This window comes from Heteronotia binoei, chromosome 18 (genome assembly GCF_032191835.1).
Source record: "Heteronotia binoei isolate CCM8104 ecotype False Entrance Well chromosome 18, APGP_CSIRO_Hbin_v1, whole genome shotgun sequence".
Classification (NCBI taxonomy): domain Eukaryota; kingdom Metazoa; phylum Chordata; class Lepidosauria; order Squamata; family Gekkonidae; genus Heteronotia; species Heteronotia binoei.
The window spans coordinates 37,537,859-37,557,222 of NC_083240.1; the positions used below are offsets into that span (position 1 = coordinate 37,537,859).

At 50.0% G+C, this 19,364-nt stretch overlaps 1 protein-coding gene across 1 annotated transcript in view; it reads left to right on the forward strand.

The window, feature by feature from the left end:
• PIGL (phosphatidylinositol glycan anchor biosynthesis class L) overlaps positions 1 to 19,364 on the forward strand; it is a 79,142-nt gene that overhangs the window by 46,376 nt on the left and 13,402 nt on the right. The window contains exons 3-4 of the mRNA XM_060258870.1: positions 3,702 to 3,792; positions 13,090 to 13,157. Of these exons, the coding sequence (XP_060114853.1) occupies positions 3,702 to 3,792; positions 13,090 to 13,157 (159 nt within the window). The remainder of the gene's footprint in view (positions 1 to 3,701; positions 3,793 to 13,089; positions 13,158 to 19,364) is intronic.

Genomic DNA, 19,364 nt, shown 5'->3' on the forward strand with positions numbered 1-19,364 from the left:
TGATGCTCTGTATTCTTGGTGCTTGGAAGGGTGGGCACAGTGGGAGGGCTTCTAGTGTCCTGGCCCCACTGGTGGACCTCCTGATGGTGCCTGGTTTTTTGGCCACTGTGTGACAGAGAACGTTGGACTGGATGGGCCATTGGCCTGATCCAAGATGGCTTCTCTTATGTTCATATGGTTAGCCTGGAAAAGAGACTTAGGGGACATGATAGTGCCCTTCAGATACCTAATAGAGGGCTTTTCCACACAGTCAGCTTATTCCTGGTTTTCTTGACAGTCAGCTGACAAGCATTGGAATTGATTTGGGCACAGTCTTCCACATGTCTGTATTTTCATACTTGTGGGATCAAGTTATTTTCTTCCCCGCATGCCTTAAATAATCAGGATTTTCAAGAGAGAGTGCTGTTGTCATTGGGTGAGGGTCACCTGTGACATCACAGCACCCCCTTTTTATTTTTTTTCCACAAGCTTATATCAATATGTCAGTATCGTGACTGCATTTTTAAGGCATTAAATATTGGTATATCAATGCATGGTTGTAATGATAGGTTTGGCAAGTTGTCTGAATTCACAGTTTTCGTGTTTGTTTGTTTTTTAAGTAAGTCTTTATCCCTCTTTCTTCTGGAGATCTGCTTTTTCCTTACATCTCTGTGAGTGAGAAGACCAGAGACTTTTTTGTAAAAGATGACAGCTGGGAAGTCGGAGAACCTCCCAAGCCTGTCATCACAACAGGACATCAATATAGCAATATTTTAGTGCTTTTTTGTAAAATCAAAAATGAAGCCAGTCATCAGGGTGGAGAGAGTGGTTTATACACCACAGGCCAATCATGCCAATGTGGGCTGGAGACAGGCAGGACAAAGAAAACTGATAGAAGCATTATTCGCAAGGAAAAAACAGATGCAAAATCCTGACAACAGTTTGACAATGGTACAAGTTACTGGGGTGGAGGGAGGTGGGGTCTCCTTTGCTGAGGTCTTCGGGCAGAGAACAGACACCCATCTGTTGGGAATGCTCTAGCTTTGGGTATTCTGCATTAAGCTAGGGGTTGTACTAGATCAGGGGTATCAAACATGTGGCCTGGAGGCCAAATCAGACCCCCTGATGGCTCCTATCAGGCCCTCAAGCAACTGGCTGTTACCTGCTTCCTTTTCCCTCTTTCTTGCTTCCTTCTGTATCATAGCTTGCCAAGCCCCTCTTCCTTCTGTTGGCTGAGGCTCCTCCCCCTCCTGGTCCCCTGGGGAAGGAAGGAAAGAGCCAGAGCTTTCTTGGCCCAGTTTCCTGGATCACATGGGAGAGATACAAAGAAAGCACCTTTAAGACCAACGAGTGCTAATGTTTTAAGCATGTTTTATTTAAGCTTTTAAAAATATTTGCGTTTGTGTCCTTTATAAGGGTTATATCTCTACTACCTGGCATTACATTTTATGACCGATCTGACCCTCCTAACAAGTGAGTTTGACACCCTTATACTAGATGGTCCACAAGAGCCCTTCCAACTCTAGGAATTCTATGATATGGTGACTTGCCTAGCAACACCCACGGAGGACCATAGCAGAGTGGGGTTTATTTCAGATCTCACAGTCCGCTTTACCACACTGACATTCAAATGTTGTGGCTCGTTGGGGACTGAACTATCTCCTTTGGCCCACAGGACTCTGAGAAACATAAATAGAATTTTTCTGGTTGTATATTCACCGTCAATTAACTGAAACTTCTGAGACCAGTTAACCCCCCCCCCCTTCTAACACTGGGGGGGGGGCGGCAGAGGGCATTGTGCGCTCCCTACAAGGCTGTGGAGTTAATTTTGGCCTGCCGTCACATTGGTGTGCTCCCAGAGATTTTGATCCACTGCCTCCAGCTGTTGGTTTCCATTGAACTACAGTGACCTTCATCATCTGTCCAAACTCGTTAAAACCTGCCTGGCTGGCCAGCAACGTTATCTGAGGGAAACCTGGCACGTCCAATGCCTTGCTAATGCGACTATAGAGCCCTGATTCCCAAGTCTGTTTGTATAATGTAGTGGATTCTATGCATTGGTGAGGCAAGTTGGTAGTGATAACAAGCTCTTTATTAGATACAGCATTTTAGATGGCTGTACTCCAAAGACTGGAGGACTGGGCCAACGGGGCCAGCAATATACAACACTGGGTTCCCACGCCAGCACGTTACTGGTTCATTCAAACCAGCCGGGGGTCTCTGATTGGTGCAGGGCAGCAGGGATTTGGATCCTGCTGCCCATTGTTCCTGAGTCCCCAAGCTCAGTTCATATGGCTCCAATGAGCCAGGCAGGAACTCCTAAAACATTTGAGTCCAGTACACAACAGTTTGTAGGGGAGGGGTGGGGTCTTAAAGCATCAGCGTCCCCCTTCTGGCTATCTTCGGGGCACTGCAATTGGGTTCAAGACCTGACAGTCAGATGAATGGCAACATGTATTAGCAGTGTGTATATAATATAGATCAGGGGTGGCCAAACTTGCTTAATGTAAGAGCCACATAGAATAAACGTCTGATGCTTGAGAGCCGCAAGACATGTGAACGTCAAACGCTTGAGAGCTGCAAGACACGCAAGAAGAAAGGAAGGAAAGGTAGAAAAAAGCAAATGGGGAGGGAGGGAGAGGTAGAAAGAAAGCAATTTTAACTTTAAATGCATCCTTCAAGTTGCCAGCTGGCTTGGCTTGGAGAAGTGATCTAAAGAGAGGAATGCCTTCTCCAAGATGGCCGACAGGGTGGTGGGAGCTTCGAGAGCCACAAATATGTGAAAGAGCCACATGTGGCTCCCAAGCCACAGTTTTGCCACCCTTGATATAGATGCAGCCTCATAAATCCTTCTGTCTGTATGAGCCTATCTGACACTCTCGATCAGTTCAACACTCTCTGTTCTTGGCCCCCTTCCTATATCTGAAATTTGCAAAGATAAGAACAGGGCCTTTTCAGTGGTTGCACCAGTCTTATGGAATTAGTCCCCCTTAAAAGTTAAGTGAACAACTTTGCTATTTGTTATATAGTTAAAAATGGAAGGCAGGAGAACCATGCACAGCCCTGAGCTCCTTACAGAAAGGCTGAATGCCAATGCGATGAAACAGTAGCACTGTTTATGGTAGGTGTTTCTGAACTGATTGCGTTCCCACAAGGGTTGTTGAAGGTGACCTGGTTGCTTGCTTCTAAGTCGTTGAAGGCATTATGATGTAATCAGCCTCGAATGTAAGCAGAGGCAAACACTTAAATAAATGCAATAAAATATCGGGGAGGTTGGACCGTTGGCTGATTGAGCTGCCCCATATAATGTGCTCCAAACAACCAGAGTTTCCCTAAGAGGTCAGAAGAAGAAGACTGCAGATTTATACTGCGCCCATCTCTCTGAATCAGAGTGGTTTACAATCTCCTATATCTTCTCCCCCCACAACAGACACCAACTGTGAGGTGGGTGGGGCTGATTGGGCTCTCACAGCAGCTGCCCTTTCAAGGACAACCTCTGCCAGAGCTATGGCTGACGCAAGGCCATTCCAGCAGCTGCAAGTGGAGGAGTGGGGAATCAAACCTGGTTTTCCCAGATAAGAGTCTGCGCACTTAATACTACACAAAACTGGCTCCCAGGCACTGAGCTAAAGGAAGGGACTTCCCCATAGCTCTCTAGTGCGTGAGGGATTCCTCTTGCAGAGCTAGTCTGTGCAACTTTGTGTGTTTTTCCTTGTTCCCAGGGATCTTCCTGACGATCCGTCTGTTGAGTGGGACACGAGTCTACTTTCTGCCTTGATCCTGAAGCATATCGAAGCCAACCACATCAACTTGGTAACGAATGCTTTGCTTCCCCCACCCCACTTTGTGTCTCTTTTTCCATCTGAAACAAGACGCAAGAGTGGCCAACAGCACATATGAGCAGGGCCGGATTAACAATTAGGCCAAGTAGATGCTGGCCTATGGGCCCCCACACCTTTAGGGGTCCCGGGCCAGCTTCCCCCTCCCCAGTTTCCCCTCTGCTTGCAGTCCTCCCAGCCTGCATGCAAAGCCAGCAATTGGGCCACTCTTTGCCCGACTTGCCTGGGGCGGCTGCTGCTGGCATCCTCGCCAAGTTTGCCTCTCTCTGCCTCTCCCCTGCAGCTTTGTCAAAGGGGCTTTTGAGAAGATGCCTGCGGGCTGCTATGGGGGCCACGGGTGTGGCGGGACAGGTGCTCCGACTCAATTTGCAAGAGGCCCCCGAGATTTTGACAGCCTAGGGGTTAATCCGGCACTGCGTATGAGTTTGTAAATGGTCTCATGGCCATTGCCTGTGACAGTTCCACGGGGCCTCAATGCACACCTCTGAGCAACAGGGGTTGGTGGTGAGGGATAGCACACCCAGCAGGGGGGAGTAGCCATCACCTTCCTGTCCTGTTTGTGAGGGCGTCTGGCTGCCAGCGTTGGAAGCCAAGTGGTAGACTAGGTTCAAGCAAAGGCAACCCTTACAGTCTTTTCCCAGGGTGTCAAATATACAGCCCAAGTCTGGCCCATCCAGGGCTCTTATCAAGCCCATGAGCAACTGGTCATTACCTTTATTGCCAGGTGACAGAGGCTGTGCAACAGGGCTGTTTTGTAGAAAAAGCCCAGCAGGGGGGCTCATTTGCATATTAGGCCACGCCCCCTGACACCAAGCCAGACGGAACAGTGTCCCTGTGCATCCCTGCTCAGAAAAAGCCCTGCTGTGCGATATGTCCCCATATACCAGGGGTGTCAAACGTGCAGCCCAATGGCCAAATCAGGTCCCCAGGGGGCTCAAATCAGGCCCCCAAGCAACTGGCTCTTGTCTGCTTCCTTCTCCCTCTCTCTTGCTTCCTTCTGCATCCAGGCCTGGTACGAAGGGTTTGGGCACCCCTAGGCAGACAGCCGTTTCCCCACCCCCGCATTGCGCGGGGCCCACTGACGTCATCTGAAGTGATGTCATCGAGCTGCCCGCGCTATATGCAAGTTTTCATCTTGGCCCTCACCTGCTTCAAAGGGGACTGGCCGGCTCCCTTTGAAATAGGGGAGGGCCAGGATGATTGTCACGGCCCTGGGAAGCGTCTTTGGGTGCCGAGAGGGAGGCAGTAGGAAGGCGGCGGCAGCAGCCGCGAAAGTCAACGGGGGGAAGCATTTTTGGATGCCGGGAGGGAGGCGCAGGGCAGTGGGAAGGTGGCGGCGGCAGCCACGGAAGGTGGCAGGGGGGAGTGTTTTGGGGTGCCGGGAGGGAGGTGTGGGGCAGTGGGAAGGCGGCAGCAGCAGCCTTAGAAGATGGTGGCGGCAAGCATTTTTGAGTGCGGGAGGAAGGCGCAGGGCAGCAGGGAGGCGGGGCGGGAAGTGTTTTTGGCTGCGGGGAGGGAGGCACAGGGCAGCGGGGAGGCGATGAGAAGCATTTTTGGGTGCGGGGAGGCGGCCAGAGCTGCGGGGAGAGGGAGCACATGGCACCCCTAGGCCAAGTAGCGCCCGAGGCAGCCGTCTACTTGGCCTACTCCCACGCGCCGGCCCTGTCTGCATCTCAACTTGCTTTGCAAGGCTTGCTCAATCACACAGGAGCTACAGAGTAAAGCCTCGATTTTCTCCATTGGTTGAGACTCCTCCCCCTCCTGGTACTCTGGGAAGGGAGGGAAAGAGCCAGAGCTTCCTTTGCCCGGTTCCCTGGATCCCAAGGGAGAAATACAAAGAAAGCACCTTTAAGACCAACGACTGCTAATGTTTTAAGCATGTTTTATTTTAAGGTTTTGTTTTTTAAATATATATATATATTTATTTAATCGTGTTTGCGTCCTTTAAAAAGTTTATATCTCTGCTACCTAATCTTAAATAGATACACACATGGCCTGACCTGACAAGGTCTCTTTTATGTCAGATCCGGCTCTCATCACGAATGAGTTCTGGCCGAAGACTCAATGGCTTGGTTTTTAAAAAGTAATTACTGAGGCCTTCCCCTGGTTGGGGAAGGCCTCAGCCTCTATGCCCTGGCTGCTGCGTGAAACAGGATGCTGGACTAAGGCGGACCACTGGTCTGATCCAGCAGAGCTCTCTGTTCTTATGTTCACACCATGTGACATTTTTCGGAGCACATCAGTTCACACCAAAGTGCCCTGAAGTGCATGCAGCGCTTATTCTCTTTGCTGTCAGTGGGTGGCGCTATTGCCTCTACAGCACAGCTTGGATTAAAAAGATGGTGGTGGAATGATTGTCCGTTTCAGCAGGGAAATTGACAGGCTGGCTCAGCAAACTCCGCAAGCAGAATTTGCCAGTTTCAAGGTAATCATACCTTTCTAGGACAGAGGTCAATACTGCCTTTGTGTCAGAGCCAGGTGAGGTGGAAATAACTCCCGATGAGTCGGAGGAACAATTCCTCTGCTCCTGCTGCACAGTGAGTCATGCAGACAATGGGATCTCTTGTTGATAGAATCCCTTGGCCTTCTGACAGTGCTGAGACTGTCTGAAGTCCTAAGGTTCTGAGAGTGTTAAATACTGGCTTTGATGCATGAGGAGGCTCTTACATAGTAATTAAAGCTCTTTATTAGTGATTCAGCATTGTTTAAAAAAGGTAGTCCTCTGTGTAAGCACCAGTCGTTTCAGACTCTGGGATGACGTCACATCACAGTGTTTTCACGGCAGACTTTTTATAGGGTGGTTTGCCATTGTCTTCCCCAGTCATCTACACTTTCCCCCCAGCAAGCTGGGGACTCGTTTTACTGACCTCAGAAGGATGGAAGGCTGAGTCAACCATGAGGCGGCTACCTGAACCCAGCTTCCGCCAGGATCGAACTCAGGTTGTGAGCAGAGAGCTCAGACTGCAGTACTGCAGCTTTACCACTCTGTGCCACGGGGCTCTTTTCAGCATGTTTACTAAGTGACTAAATAACTACTGCTAAGCACCAGAACCTGCAGCAATATATACTGTTGGGACAGGAGAAACCCAGCCCCCAAGAAGCAGAAACCCTCCTGTGATTGTGCCCTCTTTGGATCCTTCATTCGAATATGCATCCTCATTGGCAGATCCTAGGATCCTCTGATATTGCCTCCCGATTGGCCAGTTTGAATTATGCAGCCAATCGGGATGCAGATGTTTGGATCCTCCCAGTCTATTGTTTTGTGCCTCAAGCTAAGGACACTACACCCAACATGTCTAGGCATGCCTTCGCATACATAACAGAGAAGAAACCAAAGCGAGTTAAGAGAAAATAAGAACATAAGAGAAACCATGTTGGATCAGGCCAATGGCCCATCCAGCCCAAAACTCTGTCACACAGTGGCCAAAAAATCCAGGTGCCATCAGGAAGTCCCATCAGTGGGGTCAGGACACCAGAAGCCCTCACACTGCTGTCCCTCCCAAGCACCAAGAATACAGAGCATAGCTTGCCCCAGACAGAGAGTTCCAACAATATGCTGTGGTTAAAAGCCACTGATGGAATCTGCTCCATATGCTTATCCAATCCCCTCTTGAAGCTGGCTATGTTTGAAGCTACCACCACCTCCTGTGGCAGAGAATTCCGTGTGTTAATCACCCTTCGGGTGAAGAAGTACTTCCTTTTATCCATTCTAACCCAACTGCTCAGCAGTTTCATTGAGTGCCCACAAGTTCTCGTATTGTGAGAAAGGGAGAAAAGTACTCCTTTCTCTACCTTCTCTATCCCATGCATAATCTTGTAAACCTCTATCATATCACCCCTCAGTCGACTTTTCTCCAAGCTAAAGAGCCCCAAGCGTTTTAACCTTTCTTCATAGGGAAAGTGTTCCAACCCTTGAATCATTCTAGTTGCCCTTTTCTGCACTTTTCCCAAAGCTATAACATCTTTTTTGAGACGCGGGTTCTGTCTCTCTTCATCCCTCTCTCTTCCATGGAAATTGGTGGAGCAACTTGATCTCAGGAAGCCACAGGGGTGCATTTTATCTGAGACCCGCTGTCAGTTCTGCAAACGGAGAAAAACATTTAAGGCTTCCATGCTCAAAGCCAGCACTGATTTATGGACTTTGGCATTTATTTCCCACATGCCGGATTTCCGAGCAAAAGCTTGACAGCTCTCCTGGGCTGTTGGGTCTCAGACTGGGATAAAGTGTGCCGGGGCAAGTTCCATGGGGCTCTTTTAAATGCCTTCGCTCCATTGGAAATAATGAAGGATAGGGGCACCTTCTTTTGGGGCTCATAGAAACTTGGAAGGTATTTTGGGGAGAGGCATTGGGTGCTATGCTGCAAATGTGGTTCCTCTACCTCAAAAAACAGCCCCCCCCCCCGAGCCCCAGATACCTGCAGATCAATTTTCCATTATACCCTATGGGAATTGGTCTCCATAGGGAAGAATGGAGTGCCCAGCAGACATTTCCTTCCTCCCCCCCACCCCCGCTCTCTGATGACCCTGAAGTGGGGGGGAGGCCTCCAAACCGGAGGATCCCCTGCCCCTACCTGGAAATTGGCAACCCTAGAAAATAGCCAGCACTCATTACAGGGCAAGTGCGGGAGGGAGACTGCCACAGCTTCCATCCAACCGACAACTTAACCTTGACACCCAAGACAGCTTCCCCCACCCTGGCCTTTTGTTTCCAAAACCGGTCAGGCCTGTTCAGCAGCCCTGGTGTGGCAGAGGCCTGAAGGGGGAGCAGGGGCTGTCCCATCGTCTGCAGTTCAGGTCGGCTGTTCGCCTGCCTTCGTCACCGGCCAGCTGACCTGATGGAGCAGATCCGGCCGTTAAGCAGATCAGATGGCATCTCCGGTGGCCCCTGAACACTCCGGGAAGCTGTGTTGAGCTTGGCCTGCATCAGGTGCTCCGTCCCAAGTTACTTCTGGGCTGGCCGAAGACAGGTTGTCTAGCAGCGCGTGAGGAAAATGCGGTAGTCACCCTCAGCAAATTGCCCGTCTAGGAGCATTGGAGAGGCCAAGCTTTGTTTGCAGCAGGAACTCCTTTGCATATTAGGCCACACCCCTCTGAGGTAGCCAATCCGCTAAGAGCTTACAGGAAGCCCGGTACTAAGAGCCCTATAAGCTCTTGGAGGATTGGCCACATCAGGGGGTGTGGCCTAATATGCACAGGATCATTGGAGAGGTTAAGGCCTTTTTTGTAGCAGGAACTCCTTTGCATATTAGACCACACACCCTTGATGTAGCCAATCCTCCAAGAGCTTACAGGAAGCCCAGTACTAAGAGCCCTGTAAGCTCTTGGAGGATTGGCTACATCAGGAGGTGTGGCCTAATATGCAAAGGAGTTCCTGCTACTAAAAAATAAAAGCCGTGGGAGAGGCCCTCAGATGTCAACTGAACCCCCGGAGCCAAGAGGATTCTGAGCTGTTGACCCTGCAGTACCAGTGGGAACTGCTTGCGGTTCCCTGCTCTGACCACTATCGCTGGTGGTGCAAGGGAGCTAGTACATGATGTCCAGATTTGAGACCTGAAGTGGCTACCAGCCACTGGCAGTCAATCTGTCATTTCTGCATGGATAGCTCCATTTTGACACCTCTGGGAAGAGTGCTCTTGGATGCAGTCATGCAAGACTTAAGCGGCTTTCTCTTCCTGTGATAAATGGGCTATGGCAGCAGCAAGATTTTTGGCACAGCCAGGTGTGGCCTCTCTTTGTGGAGTGAACCTCATTCCCTGATTCAAATGCTGTCCCCTCCTGTCAGCTCTCAGCTCTGGGTTGGTTTGCTTGCTTGCATCCTACCCCACAAGCGAGCTCAGGGCAGCTAACAGCATGGCATAGAAGAAGATATAGATTTGAACGATAGCATGCTAAAATATAAATGTTAAGAAAATTGCAAGAAAAAATCTGAAATCTAATAGCAGCACGGCAAATGATTCCAATCTTAAGGGGGGGGGAGCAAGTGCATCCCAGGAAGGAGCAGGAAAGCATTTTGGTAGAAAATAAGACCCTTAAAGGGTGCTTGCAAAGGGTGCTGAGAACACTAGTGATCACTGGTGATACCTCCTGTAGTCAACGGCAGAAAACCCAGCCAGCTCTTCCTGAATATTGGGTAGGGCTTTTTTTTTTAAAAAAAGCAGGAACGCAGTTCCAACTGACTTGGCATTGGGGGTGTGGCCTAATATGCAAAAGAGTTCCTGCTGGGCTTTTTTTCCTTAAAAAAATCCCTGCAGGAAACGATGACATCTGGGGTGTGTGGCCTAATATGCAAATGAATTCATGCTGGGCTTTTTCGACAAAGAAAAAATTCCTGTGTGGAACAATGGTGGCGTCCGAGGGTGTGGCCTAATATACAAATAAGTTCCAGCTGGACTTTTTCTTTAGAAAAAACCCTGCGTGGAACAATGATGACATCTGGGGGCGTGACCTAATATGCAAATGAATTCCTGCTGGGCTTTTCCGGCAAAAAAATTCCTGCGTGAAACAATGGTGGCGTCTGAGGATGTGGCCTAATATGCAAATGAGTTCCTGCTGGACTTCTTCTTTGAAAAATCCCTGCATGAAACAATGATGACATCTGGGGGTGTGGCCTAATATGCAAATAAAATTCTGCTGGGCTTTTTCTACAAAAAATTCTTGCGTGAAACAATGGTGATATCCGGGGGTGTGGCCTAATATGCAAATGAGTTCCTGCTGGGCTTTCTCTACCAAAAACCCCTGTGTGAAACAATGATGACATCCAGGGTGTGGCCTAATATGCAAAGGAGTTCCTGCTGGGCTCCCCCCCTACAAATAAAGTCCTGTCAGAAAGACATCTGAACCAAGCCCACTTGTGGCCTAAGGCTGGGGCCTGGCCTTATCAGGGCATCGACCTATGCCATCAAATGGAAAAAGGCCTATCTAAACATCCCTAGGTTGTGATTTCTGGGCCAGATCCACCCTCCCCTGCTCCCTTGGTTCAATTAATAATCCCATTCAAATCAGCGAATGCTACTCAACAGGTAAGTTGGGTGCTGAGGTGGTAGACTGCCAAGACTGGGCTTGCCCTCCTCTCTGGAGGCCTGCCCGGTTGCCAGACGGAGTGGGAAGCTCTCCAGTCCAGAGGCAGAGGCCGCACCCCGCCAGGGTTTTCTTAGGTCTCTCAGGCCGCTCCACTCCTCTTTGGGCAGTGCCTTGCGTGTACCTGTGTGTGTCTAAAGCTCTTCCTCTCGGCAACGGCCTGCAGGGCGGGTTGAGAAGCCCTTTCATCCTCCCTCCCCGACCTTTCCCCCACTGCCTGCGGGCCCTGCCTTGTGCAACCGGGCTGGAGCTGGGAAAGGCAGCTCGTAAGCAAGGGCACAGCGGCTTCCCAGCATCCAAGGAGTAGAACAGGACAGGCAAGGTGCAAGAAAGGTTTTGTCAGCGCTTGCTTCCTCCCAGGCCGAGGCAACAGCAAAGCCAGGCCCACGACTGCCACCCCCTGGCCTGCCAGCAGCAGCTGGAGACCAAAGGGAAGGAAGCCATCTTCCTTTCCTTTAGATTGCACATCTCGCCATGGTCCTTGGTTTTGTTCCATCTCAGGTTGTTGTTGGCTGGTTGGTTTGCCTGTTTGCTCTGACCTGGATTGCCCAAGTAGGCCCGACTCAGAAAATATCTGGGGACTTTGGGGATGGAGCCAAGAGCAAGGCTGTGATTAGCACGGGTGAACTCCAAAGGGAGTTCTGACCGTCACATTTAAGGGGACCACATTCCTTTTAAATTTCCTTCCTTCCACTGGAAATAATGAAGGATAAGGGCACCTTCTTTGGGGCTCATAGAACTGGACCCCCTGGTCCAATCTTTTTGAAACTTGGGTTTTTGTTTTTGTTTGTTTGTTTAGGAGAGGCATCAGATGCTGTGCTGAAAATTTGGTGCCTCTGCCTCAAAAAACAGCCCCCCCCCCCGAGCCCCAGATACCCACAGATCGATTCTCCGTTATACCCTACGGGTGGAAAGAAAACAACTTTAAATGCATTCTCCAAGCTGCCGGGGTTTTTTCCCACTCCAAAGCCAAAAGTCATGTTGCATTCACATGGAGGTATTTCTCCACTTTGGCCTTTAATGCAATGGGCCTTTTTTGGAGAATCCACATGTTATGTATGAGAATCCATGTTGTTACCAATGGTGTTCCTGCCTGGCTCATTGGAGCCTGAAGGACTGAGCTTGGGGACTTAGGAACAAGGGGCAGTAGGATCCAACCCCCTGCTGCCCTGCTCCAATCACGGGCCCCCTTCTGGTTTGAATGACCCAATCACGTGCTAGCGCAGGAACCCAGTGTTGTATATGGTTGGCCTAGCAGGCCCCGTTCTTCAGTCCTGCTAGTGCAGCCACCTACCACGCTGTACTCAATAAAGAGCTTGTTATCACTACCACCTCGCCTCTTCAACGCCTAAGAACCCACTATGTCAGGGGTGGCCAAGGGTAGCTCTCCAGATGTTTTTTGCCTACAACTCCCATCAGCCCCAGCCATTGGCTATGCTGGCTGGGGCTGATGGGAGTTGTAGGCAAAAAACATCCGGAGAGCTACCGTTGGCCACCCCTGCACTATATTATTTCACAAGACCTCATCCTCTATTTGTGCCCCTTCCAGGATTTTTCCCAACATCAGTATGGTTTGGTACTAAGGTTGCCAACTCCAGGTGGAGAAATTCCTGAAGATTTTGGGGGTGGAGCCTGGGGAGAGCAGGGTTTGAGGCGGGGAGGACCTCAGAAGGGTGTAATGCCATTTACCGTCCGAAGCTGCCATTTCCCCCCACACACACACACAAAGGGAACAGATCTCTGTAATCTGGAAATCGGTTGTAATCCCAGGAGATCCCCAGGCCCCACTTGGAGGATAGCAACCCTATTTGGTGCTGCATGTCTGGAAAAAACACGCTCCAAGTGTGCCAGCAGGCTGCCTGGATGAGAGGTGTGTTTTTGAAGGCCCTGCTCACATCACTGGTACCATTTCCCTTCCCTTTGCAGTTGCCGTTGTTGCTCCTGCACCGCTGGAGGGTAAAGAAGATCAGTAGTTGCTGTTGCATCGTAGGGCAAAAAACATCATCACAATCTGTTGCCATGATCTACTTGTTCCTCTGAATTCCCAGCTTTCATATTCTAAACGGCACAGCTCCAAATGGCACCCCTGATCCCCACAGCCTGAGCCAGCTGTCTGCCAGTAGCATTCAGAAGTCTGAGCTCCTCTGCCAAAAAAAAAATCTCCATTGCTTTTTGGGCTTTCCTTCCCCTACAGGTGCTGACCTTTGATGCAGGAGGAGTGAGTGGCCACACCAACCATAAATCCCTTTTCACCGCCATCAGGTATGGTCTTCATCCTTTTTGGCAATCAAGTCAATTTTCAGCACCCCGGATGGTACTGGGAAAGGCTAGGACAGCCAGTTTGGTGTAGTGGTGAAGTGCGTGGACTCTTATCTGGGAGAACCGGGTTTGATTCCCCACTCCTTCACTTGCAGCTGCTGGAATGGCCTTGGGTCAGCCATAGGTCTCTTATCTGGGAGAACCAGGTTTGATTCCCCACTCCTCCGCTTGCAGCTGCTGGAATGGCCTTGGGTCAGCCATAGGTCTCTAATCTGGGAGAACCAGGTTTGATTCCCCACTCCTTCGCTTGCAGCTGCTGGAACGGCCTTGGCTCAGCCGTAGCTCTTATAGGAGTTGTCCTTGAAAGAGCAGCTTCTGGGAGAGCTCTCTCAGCCCCACCCACCTCACAGGGTGTCTGTTGTGGAGGAGGAAGATAAAGGAGATTGTAAGCCGCTCTGAGACTCTGATTCAGAAAGAAGGGCGGGGTGTAGATCTGCGGTCTTTCTTCTTCCTCCTCCTCGTCCTCTTCTTCTTCAGCCTTGGTGTAAGAGCACTGAAGTGCATTTTAAAAGTTACAATTCTGTGCCAAGAAAACCTGAATTCTGCAACCATTTACTTGAATGCATTCTGGACAACTGCACAACCTAACAACTGCTTTGCACAGTTTATTGCGTGGGGTGTTTATAGTAGTTTGCATCATGTATTCTGGGTTTACAGATCACGGGGCAGCGGCCAGTCCTCGTTGCAAAATTTTATTCAGATTCTAGCCTGAGGCATAAGGGCTGGAAGCTTGGCAATCTTCTTAATGAAAGCTGGGCTTTTCAAGGAGCTGAATTCTGCACCCAGTACCAATGCGGTGTTGTAGTAGAGCAGGCCTAGCCCTGAGCATAAGATGTGTTCTTAGGGAGTGGAGGGGAAGCAGAGGGTCCCAGATTCAGTCTCCAGTTAAAAGGTCTCTGGCAGGCTAAGAAAGAGCCCTCCAAGGGGAGTCTACACAAAAGCTTGCCTGCCTCCTGTTGGTAGGATGCGGGGCAGGGTGGAAGAGAGATTATCTTTCCCATTGCAAGCCCCTGCCAAAGACTTGCATTTTTTATCGGAAACCGCAGCGAGTCGGAGCTTTAAAACAACATGCCCAAAATGGCAACAGGGAGCAAAGCGGCAACCTTTCCCCTCGTTGGAAAGGATCCAGGCAGAGCAGCTCTGCCATTCACCGACTCCGAGGACAGGGAAGAGCTACAGAGCTCAGCCTCTCCCTCTCTCCCCTCCCCTCCCCGCTGTGTTCACCGGTGGAGCAGAGATTCCCCGCTCTGCAGTCTTCAGGGAAGCGCACGGCTGTGCTGAGCTTTTCTCTGCGTCTAAAGAAGAGGGTCTCTCCCAGACTGTGCTCTGGCCTCCAGCTTCACTTGAAAACATGCACACCTAGGGGTGTCAACTCTGGGTTGGGAAATTCCTGGAGACTTGGGGGTGGAGTGGAGTTGCCAGTCTCCAGGTGGGGAAAGTATGAAGCCATAAAAGAGCAACGCGGATAATGGAGCAGAATTGAAGCCACCAAGGCGGCTGTTGTGGGGAAAGGAAGGGAAGAGAATTGTAAACCTCCGCAAAAACCAGCCTCCAAAATATATATAAAATATTTTCACTAAGCAGTGAAAACTTCTTCCATTAGTCAATATCAAATTGTACAAAAATAGACATCGAAGGAACAACCCGAACTCAGCCAAAGCCAATAAATAACAAATTAATGTCCAGTTTTCACGTAGATGGTGCGGGTTGAAATTCCAACGGTGCAGTCAACAACGGAGACCGACGCTCCACATGAGCTTTCTTGTACAGCAAGGCATAAATTATTCCGCTATGCGGTCGTACGATCCCACGTTTCGCTGTCGCTTCGACAAGCTTTCAGAAATCTACGTCATATCCCAGCTGCAGTTACTTGAAACATTTTTCGATGGCATGGTCAAGATGGTGGCTGGAGATCTCCTGGGATTACAGCTGACCTCCAGGGGGACAGGGATCCGTTCACCCGAGAGCCAGCATGGTGTAGCGCAGGGGTGACCAACGGTAGCTCTCCAGATGTTTTTTGCCTACAACTCCCATCAGCCCCAGCCAGCATAGCTGATGACTGGGGCTGATGGGAGTTGTAGGCAAAAAACATCTGGAGAGCTACTGTTGGCCACCCCTGGTGCAGTGGTTAAGAGTGGCGGATTCCAATCTGGAAAATCTCCACATGAAAGCTTCTGGGTGACCTTGGGCCAGTCCCAGTTCTCTCAGAGCTCTCTCAGCCCCACCAAGGCGGCTGTTGTGGGGAAAGGAAGGGAAGAGAATTGTAAGCCGCTTTGAGACTCCTTAAGGTACAGAAATGCAAAGTATAAAAACCTACTTGTCTTCTTCTTCACCTAGAGAAAAGGGCAGCTTAGGAAAGGTGGACTCTGGCATGACTGCCTACCAAAATCCCTCCCTTCCCCAAACCCTGCCCTCCTCCAGCTGTGCCCCGCAAATCTGCAAGTATTTCCCAACACACAGCTGACCATTCTAGGGTGGAGCACAGTGAAGCCCAGGTTTGGGGAGTGGGGGGACCTTAGCAGTGATGTGATGTCACAGTATCCACCCTCCGGAGGAGCTGTTTTCTTTCGGGCTACTGATCCAAAAGAGCCCCATGGCGCAGAGTGTTAAAGCTGCAGTACTGCAGTCCGAGCTCTCTGCTCACGACCTGAGTTCGATCCCGGCGAAAGCTGGTTCAGGTAGCCGGCTTCAGGTTGACTCAGCCTTCCATCCTTCCGAGGTCAGTCAAACGAGTCCCCAGCTTGCTGGGGGGAAAGTGTAGATGACTGGGGAAGGCAATGGCAAACCACCCCGTAAAAAGCCTGCCGTGAAAACATTGTGATGCGACGTCACCCCAGAGTCGGCAACAACTGGTGCTTGCGCAGGGGACTGCCTTTAACTTTTTTTTACTGATCCTAAAGAGCATTGCACTCAGAAGATCACAATCAATTGGTGATCCCTGGCCCACAAGATGTCCGGCGGTCCTCAACCAGTCCTAACTCTCTGCCTGGTGACATCTGCGCCCTGTGGGACCGACCACAGTTCCACAGGGCATGCATGACAGAGTAGTAGTAATAAAATTCATTGCATGAAGTCATTGGCCATTACAATTACAGCAACTTACAAGTTAAAAGCAGTCAGAAACTCTAAAATCAACACATTCAGATTATTTACAATCTTAATTACATACAGCGTCCCCGCCCGGCTCTAATTGTCCAATTAACAACACCACTGTACTGTCTACCTGGGTGCTGCCTTCGCCCTGATTTTGCCAGCAGCCAGAGCAAAAAGTGCTACCGCAGTCAATATCTGACAACAGAAATGCAAGACAGAGATGTCCCGCCAGGCTTATGGTTGAAGACAGCAACGGTTACCTCCGTAGCCGGCCCCATTATCTGTTTCCCCTCCCCCCTTCTCAAAGGAAGGAATATACACTATAGATCAGATTGCAGTATTTTAATGCTTTTTAAAAAATCTTGATGGTTTAATTTATAACTATAGGTTTAATTATAAATATAATTATGATGTTTCAATATTGTATTAGAATGCTGCGCACCTCCCCGAGACTGGTTAAGGAGGAGGGCAGCTTAGAAAGCAGATAAATAAATAATCTGGAGATTGGTTGTGATTCCGGGAGATCTCCAGTCCCTGCCAGAGGGCTGGCAACCATATCGACTCCCCTTCCAGATGATGATGACGATATTGGATTTCTATCCCACCCTCCACTCTGAATCTCAGAGTCTCAGAGCGGCTCACAATCTCCTTTACCTTCCCACCCCCTACAACAGACACCCTGTGAGGTAGATGAAGATATTGGATTTATATCCCGCCCTCCACTCTGAAGAGTCTCAGAGCGGCTCACAATCTCTTTTATCTTCCTCCCCCACAACAGACACCCTGTGAGGTGGGTGGGGCTGAGAGAGCTCTGACAGAAGCTGCCCTTTCAAGGACAACTCTAAGAGAGCTATAGCTGACCCAAGGCCATTCCAGCAGCTGCATGTGGAGGAGTGGGGAATCAAACCCAGTTCTCCCAGATAAGAGTCCTCACACTTAACCACGACACCAGACTGGCTCTCAGATCAGCTTCTGGAGAGCAAAGACAGCCTCCTGGCCAAATCTTCAACCTGAGGTATCCCTTCCCAAGACCTTTTGCTGCCCTGGCTCTGCTAGCCAAAGGTCTTCTTTTCACTGAATCATTGCCACTCTTACACGATGTACTGACTCCCAAAGCACTGTGTCGTTCCAGCACACAGTTTGATGTAGTGGTTAAGTGCGTGGACTCTTATCTGGAAGAACCGGGTTTGATTCCCCATTTCTCCACTTGCAGCTGCTGGAATGGCCTTGGGTCAGCCATAGCTCTCACAGAGCAGTCCTTAAAAGGGCAACTTCTGGGAGAGCTCTCTCAGCCCCACCTGCCTCACAGGGTGTCTGTTGTGGGGGAGGAAGGTAAAGGAGATTGTAAACCGCTCTGAGACTCTCTGAATCAGAGAGAAGGGTGGGGTATAAATCTACCATCATCTTCTTCTTCATGCCTTCCCATCACTCCTCAAAACCCATCTTTTCCTCCATGCCTTTGGCTCAACACCTTGTGCTCTCCCCCCACAAGAGACCAGACATTTTTTACTGACAATACCCTCTCCTGCATCACGATGCTGTATCAAGAGTTACTATTTTACTGCGTTCACGTTAAGGTCTTCTCTGCCTTCCTTGATTGTCGTCGTTGCGTGTGTTTTTACTTCTCCCTGTTTTGCTCCTTTCCTCCCTCCTCTGTCTGTTATCTGGCATTTATAGGCCACCGACACAAAAATAACATTAAAATTTACACAAAGGGAAAGGGAGGGGGGACTACCTCAAGGGAGCAGACAGCAGCGGCATGGAAATGCAGACTTCTGAGTTCGATCTGCACAAGCCAGAAGCAAAACAGACACGGGGGGGGGGGCGGGATTCTGAGCCAAAGCGGCAGGGCAGCATCCCTTGCCGAAACCCTTCAGCAATCAGCGAGGCAGCCCGGCAGCATGCTGAAAGAGTGGCCGAGCTGTTTCTGCCCCCCCTGTCCTGACCCCTAAGCTGCAAGCCTGTATGCTGGAACAGAGCCACGCCTGTGTTCTCCCACGTCCGTCGCGCTCGGCCCGGCCCGCCTGTGTCTCCAAACAGGGTTTGCCGGGGTTTGGGTATTCATGACCCACCTTTTCCTCTCTCTGCGTAGCTAATCCTTTTCCTCGGAGCCAACCCAGAGAGGGGACAGCCTGCTCAGAGAAGGCCCCAGAGACATGTCCATTTCTCACGTCTGCCCCGGGGGGCTTTATCGCTCTCCATCGGCACACTCCGGCCACCACGTCGTCCTTGTCCGATAGGCCTTTGCGGGGTGATAAGAATCACCTTGCGTCGTTTTTAGGAGCATGGGACATGGTGTAATTCTTTAAATTAGCACCAGAATGGGGAGTTTGAGGACTGAGCCTTTCCTCTACTGCAGGGATGTCGAACTCATTTGTTACAACGGCCGGATCGGACATAAATGAGACTTTGTCAGGCTGGGCTGTGTCAGGCCGGGCCATGTGGGTACCTATTTAAGATCAGGTAGTAGAGATTAACAAGAGCCCTGTGGCACAGAGTGGTAAAGCTGCAGTACTGCAGTCGGAGCCCTCTGCTCACGACCTGAGTTCGATCCCAGCAGAAGCTGGTTCAGGTAGCCGGCTGGAGGTGGACTCAGCCTTCCATCCTTCCAAGGTTGGTCAAATGAGCCCCTAGCTTGCTGGGAGGAAAGTGTAGATGACTGGGGAAGGCAATGGCAAACCACCCCGTAAAAAGTCTGCCGTGAAAACGTTGTGAAAGCAACGTCACCCCAGAGTCAGAAACGACTGGTGCTTGCACAGGGGACTACCTTTACCTTGTTAGTAGAGATATAAACTTTATAAAGGACACAGACAAACATGACTAAAGATTTTTTTTTAAAAAAAAATCTTAAAATAAAAAATGCTTAAAATGGTATCGCAGTTGAGCTATTCAAAGTCCTAAAAGACGATGCTGTTAAAGCGATGCACACATTATGTCAGCAGATTTGGAAAACGCAACAGTGGCCACAGGATTGGAAAAGGTCAGTTGATATTCCAATCCCAAAGAAGGGGAATGCCAAGGAATGTTCAAACTATCGCACCATTGCACTCCTTTCAC